At 32.0% G+C, this 6,372-nt stretch overlaps 2 protein-coding genes across 2 annotated transcripts in view; both read right to left on the bottom strand.

The window, feature by feature from the left end:
* The window catches only part of LOC119833403 (serine protease inhibitor Kazal-type 5-like), a 4,575-nt gene extending 3,439 nt beyond the window's left edge, over positions 1-1,136 (bottom strand). The window contains exons 1-2 of the mRNA XM_038357391.1: positions 1,068-1,136; positions 5-603 (exon numbers count right to left, since the gene is read on the bottom strand). Coding sequence (XP_038213319.1) covers positions 5-603; positions 1,068-1,083 — 615 coding nt within the window. The 5' untranslated portion in view covers positions 1,084-1,136. The remainder of the gene's footprint in view (positions 1-4; positions 604-1,067) is intronic.
* Positions 1,137-3,197: 2,061 nt separating this feature from the next.
* Positions 3,198-6,049, bottom strand: LOC119833257 (agrin-like). The gene is made up of 2 exons (XM_038357221.1): positions 5,933-6,049; positions 3,198-5,718 (listed from the first exon to the last, which is right to left on the bottom strand). The coding sequence occupies exons 1-2, from the start codon at positions 5,964-5,966 to the stop codon at positions 3,290-3,292; spliced, it is 2,463 nt and encodes an 820-aa protein (XP_038213149.1). The 5' UTR covers positions 5,967-6,049; the 3' UTR covers positions 3,198-3,289.
* Between the last annotated feature and the right edge of the window lie 323 nt (positions 6,050-6,372).

Genomic DNA, 6,372 nt, shown 5'->3' on the forward strand with positions numbered 1-6,372 from the left:
TTACTTTTGTTATAGGCTCTTGGCCCTTCCTCTGCAATTCTCTGTTTTGACACCCAAATTTGCACAGATTTCCATAAGTTACTCCATCGCTTCCACATATTGGTTTATGCGTGTCAGAACAAATACACTTCACGGGAGTGGAAGCTTTCTTTCTACTTCGAAGTTCACAATTAAGCGCACATTGATTGCTGTATGTTTTTCCATCCTCACCCACCACGGGGCTATAATTTTGAGGGCAATTGCATTCATCATCGCACTCGTTGTATTGTACTACAAAAATAGGGCGTCTACCCTCTTTTCGCTCCTTATTTTTGCATTGCAAATGACATTCACTGAAATAGGTGATGAAGTCGCTGCCACAAACTGGAATATAATCATCCGTTGGACACAAACATTGTTCACGACATGGACCGTCATATGCGACTGTGATTTGATTGCTTGCATGTTTTCTATTTTCACAATCAAGTTCACACTTGTTGCCGTAGGTTACGTTATTTGATCCGCATACTGGTCGATAGTCTAGTGTGCAAACACAAGAATTTGACGGTATCTTTGCATTGCTTACAGATGTTTGTACTGCAATAAAGATTACAGTGAATGCACCTGGAAAGACATAAGTGTTTATTAGTTATTGTAAATTAAATATTAATATAAAGGAAAGTTCTTCAGCAGTCATTAAAACACATTATGATAATTTAATACTTCTTTCGCAACAAAATTGTTTAAGCGACGCTGAAAATGTAATAAACTATTAATTTCACAAGCAAGTTAGTAAAAAATTGTAATATAATAAAATTTGTTTAATGAAATACAACAAAAAAATAGTTATTTTATTTAGTTCTAAAATGTTTAAACGCTAAATAGTGAGTGATCTATGCTTTAATAAGAAAATATGATATTAATCGTATTCTATATTAATGAGTATTAATTAATTTGTGTAAAAAATAATTAAAAATTGTTAAAAAACTTATGTCATCAATTGATTCCATAAGTATCACAAAATTACAAAAAGTATACACAATATTAAATGTATAAAAATACAATTATAATTTATACAAAAAACTTACAAAGATGATTCATCATTTAATGGCAGTACTACTCGCCATGAAAATGATTATGCGCTTGCCAAATAAAATTATTAAACTCGTGTATATATATGCGGACAATTGTTTAGTCAATTGTAATAATATGAAAATGCGATGCGTAATACTTTATAGACTGGTATATTGTGAACCGCAGAACTCGTGTTTCCACGTGTTGTTTTTTACCAAGAGGTTAGAGAAGAAATTTGATTTGTATAAGACCGTGTGTCGCCGCTTTTTTTCTACCATTTACTTACTTGCGAGTTGCGACTATCGCAATGAACGCACTACAATGCGTGTTTGCTTGCGTAGTAAAAAATCATCCCTATGAATTGTAAGCAATGTATAATTTTCAATCTGTTTGTTATTGAGTCGTTTTTGATAATATACAGGTTGAAATGCGCGTTTTCACATATGAGCGTCGCAGTTGCTCCGCCTAACTCTTAACGTTTATTGTTAAACTAGCGGTCCGCCCCGGCTTCGCCCGTGGTACATATATAGCCAATAGCCTTCCTCAATAAATGGGCTATCTAACAATGAAAGAATTTTTCAAATCGGACCAAAAGTTCCTGAGATTAGTGCGTTCAAACAAACTCTTCAGTTTGTAATATTGGTATAGATTCAGAATTAACAGATATTTATATATGTATTCTCTTACGAGTTTTGAAGTATAGGATGAAAGAAGATATTAACCTACTACGAGTACATTAAATTATAAGAAATGCTTAGTCAGTCGTAGTTACATATTCCGTACAAATTTTAATTTTAGTTTTATAGCATTGAAAATGCTTTAAAACTAAAAATTAAATTTTCAAAAATTCTCATATTCCGTACAGTTATGTATTAAAATTTGTGAAACGATTTTGAATGGACAATGCTTGCTTTGGCTCTGTTGTTATTTTCTTTAACGATAGGAGGATACTTAAGGAAATTACGGGTAACAGCAATTGAAATAATGTTATTTCAATTGAAAGAAAGAAAAAAGAAAGAATTTTATTACAATAGCTTGAATAATATTACTTATATTGTTTGCCTTATTATTAATAATCACTTATATTATTCATCGAAAATCGTAAAAACTATCAATTTATTTTTTTTAGTTTAGTTTTCAATAGAAGAACTGCCACAACTGCTATAGATACACTTTTTTACGAAATATATAAGATTGTGTTGAATTTTAAATGTACAATTCAGTATACCTGCCTAATATATCCAATTTGATTCGATTATTACTGCGTTTGTGTGTTTTTGTTTCGCAATTGAATCACAAACTAGTTATTTCCTGTTGATTGCGATTATGACGTCATTAGTTTTTCTCACTACGGGGATTTATTGGCCAATTTGGGTTTTTATAAGTGACGTCTTTTCAAACATTCTGGTTATGAGATTTTTTAGTTAATATTCAGTCACAAGTTGAATAGAGGGCCGTTTTTAAATATTTTAAATGAACTCCCGATGTTTGATAGTGATCTGTTTAATTTTTAACATAGCAAAAATGTACAGACTCAGAATTAATTGAAATAAATTGAATTTGCATTTGATACAATCGAATAAATATAGCAACAACTGTTCAAATGGCATTTATAATTTTTTCGCGGTATTATATGTAAATATTGAATCGAAAATATTAATGAAGGATACTTGAATAAGTTTTAGTAACTGAAATTTGTAATTTGCAACTATTATGTGATATATTTAGAGGTCATTATCACGTGAACTTTCTCTCTTAACTATATTTTATAATAATATTATGGTGCAGCGTCAAAAAACATACTAGATTTAGGTTCAAATAATATCGTTATTTGCCTATTTGGAATAGTGCAACCCAGTCCCATTAAATATTGTCTTATCAGTTATCGTGAAATGGAAATTACATATATACATTTATGAATAATTGTTATATGTTGAGAAAACTAAAACACAGACATTTTTAAATTTTTATTATAGTAACTAAAGTAAACATTTAATCAGATTTTTAAAACGATACAATACAAAATCCACTTAATAAAATTTGGTAAATACATAGAACTCGCTACGGTCAAATCATGACTCAGAATCGCAGCAGTCTTTGTAAGCTACCATGGGTATAATAATTTACTTACCAGGTTTTTTACCAGATAAATAAAAGGTAAGCACATTTTGAAATACTTATTATTTAAGTTTACACATATTACGTGCATTAAGTAATATCACATCAAAAAACTGACTCAATGTTCATAATGGCAGGATCCTAAATACTTTATAGACACTCTTTTATCTTTTCCTGGAGATTTATTCTCGCATTCTAGAACGCAAGTGTTGGTGTAAGTTCGGCCATCGCTTCCGCATACGGGATTATACACGTCAGGGCAATAGCAGTAACCACATTTGCCCGCATACACCACATATATAAGTTTTTCTCCTAGTGTTTTCAATTTATTATTCTTACAATTTAGTTCGCATTCGTTTTCGTATGTCCTGCCGTCGCTTCCACAAACTGGATTATAAACATCGAAACAGTAACAATCTTTACAGAACCCTACATATTGGACTGTGATTGGACGATCTTCGGGTTTATACTTTAGCTGCTGATTGTCTGTTTTGTCTTCATAATTTTCACCTTGTTCATCTTTTTTGCGCTCTTCGCTCTTATAATTACGCAAAGAGTTATTTTCTTCATTTTTGTTATTTTCCTCGTTCATATCTCGTTTGTATCTATTTTGTGGATAACCTCCGTATGCATAATTGTCATAAGGAATAAAATAATTTGGACTGAACGTATTGTAATCATACCGATTATTATAATCATAACTTCCATAGTTATTTGGCATGTTATATCCTTTATTTATATAATTATTATTATATTCATATGCGGGATACGTTTGTACTGTTTCATAGGGACGAATAACATTTTTATTTACGCAGTCTATGATGCAATAGTTTTTGTATGATTTATGATTGCTGCCACAAATGGGTTCTATTATATGCGGACAGTCACATGGATATTGACAAGCTTCATTTTTATGCACTGTAAGTGGAGAAAGGCCAACTTCCTCAAGCTTCTTACTTTCGCAGTTTAATTCACATACATTTCCGTATGTTTGCCCGTCACTTCCACACACTTCTCCTTTTTCATTTGTACAGTTACACGGCCTATTGCATATTCCAAGATATGCAATTTGGATATACGAATCTTTGTTTTCAATTTTTTTATTTTTGCATGATAGCTCACATTTATTAGGATAAGTGTTGCCATCGGTGCCACATATAGGCTCAAAGATGTCAACACAAATGCAACTTTCTGGACATCTTCCCTTATTTACAATTGTTACAGGTCTTCGGCCATATTGTTCCAATTCGAAATTCTTGCAGTTCAATTCACACTCATTTCCATAGGTCACTCCATCGAAGCCACAAACGGGTTCATAAATATCGGGACAAATACAGGGTCTTCGACTTTTACATTTTCCTTCATAATCAACAAAGATTGGAAGTTTGTCGAACTTGGTATTGTTATAGCTATCACATCGCAGGAAACACTCATTTGTGTAAGTTTTCTGATTCGTGCCACACACTGGTTCGTAAATCATAGGACAAACACAAGATTCATTTTTCATTTTAGTTGGATCAGCATCAAGTGAGTTACACTTTCCTTCATATGACAAAGAAATGGGAGATTGTCCGTTTTTAACATTAATATTGCTCGCACATTTTAAGAGACACTCGTTACTGTATGTTACCATATCTGAGCCACAAAGAGGTTGGTAGATGAATGGACAAATGCAGGAATCTTGATCTTGTTCCTTTTCTTTACACTTTCCTTCGTAGGCTGTGGTAATAGGAGACTTTCCAATTTTAATATTCATGTTATTTGCACATTTGAGAAGGCATTCATTGTTGTAGGTGACCATGTCCGAGCCGCACACTGGTTGGTTGATGAACGAGCAAATACATGAATCCTGATCTTTGTTTTCATCTTTACACTGTCCATCATAAGCTATTGTAATGGGAGGTTTTCCAATTTTGTCATTTTTATTATTAGCACATTTAAGAAGACACTTATTGTTATATGTCATGTTATCAGAGCCACACACTCTTTGATAAATGAAAGGACATATGCACGAATCCTCTTCTTTTCCCGTACACTGTCCTTCGTACGCTACGGTAATTGGAGATTTACTATTTTTAATGTTTTCATTGCTTGCACATTTCAGTAAACACTCATTATTGTAGGTGGTATTGTCCGAGCCGCAAACTGGCAAATAAATTTTAGTACAAACGCATGAATCCTCTTGACTTTTGCATTCCCCTTCATATTTAATAGAAATTGGAGCCATTTCATTTTTCTTTGATTTGTCACTAGCACATTTAAGAAAACATTCATTGCTATATGTAATCATATCAGAGCCGCACACTGGTTTGAATTCTTCCGAACAAATGCACGAATCTTCTTCTTTACACTCCCCAGGATATGCACCTATAATGGGGTTTCCATCTTTATTTTCATCATTGGCGCACTTAAGAGTGCATTCGTTTCCATAAGTTTTATTATCCGATCCACATATTGGTTGGTAAATCTTGTTACATAAGCAAGATTGTCGTGGAATCCTGGTGCTCTGTGAATGCGATGCTTGGCTTGCAATTATTATGCAAATACCTGTAAAAAATGTCATCAAATCATCATTACATTTGTACATAAATTATAAAAATGCTAAATGCTTAGAATACAAGACCAACAATTTGTATGCTTTAGTCAATTGTTGGAGAAAAATATTATGTAACTGAACAAAATATTTTTAAATATCGTATATCATATTTCAATAAAGTAATTCATCTAATTTACTGAAATCACTAAGTCTATTATCACTTACACCAAACTATATTCGTCACATAGCAGTGTGCCATCTTGATTGAATTAATATCTACTAAGCAAATGTTTTGCTTCAGAGTTCACTAATGTTTCAGCGGAAACGTAATAATAATTATCGAGGATTAGAATTATGTAGGAATCGGTTTACAATATTGAATTATAGCCTCTTTGTATATAGGGTGAGTGAAACTATGTATGTTTAAATTGTTTGAATCATTCTGCATAAGATATATGCATAAATGAAATATGGATCGAGGGTAAAATCATTTAAAAAGCCATTGGAGTCGTATAAATTAGTTTTAATTAAATTTTAAGTGTGCATGTCCTTAATGTGTTTATTTTTACATATTTTAAAATTAAAAGTTTTAAACTATCTAGCTGTTTGTGTTAAGCTCGCATGCTTTGATTTTAAAGCGTTTAAAGGTGAGAATTTAATCAAAT

Source organism: Zerene cesonia, chromosome 17, assembly GCF_012273895.1.
Source record: "Zerene cesonia ecotype Mississippi chromosome 17, Zerene_cesonia_1.1, whole genome shotgun sequence".
Lineage (NCBI taxonomy): Eukaryota > Metazoa > Arthropoda > Insecta > Lepidoptera > Pieridae > Zerene > Zerene cesonia.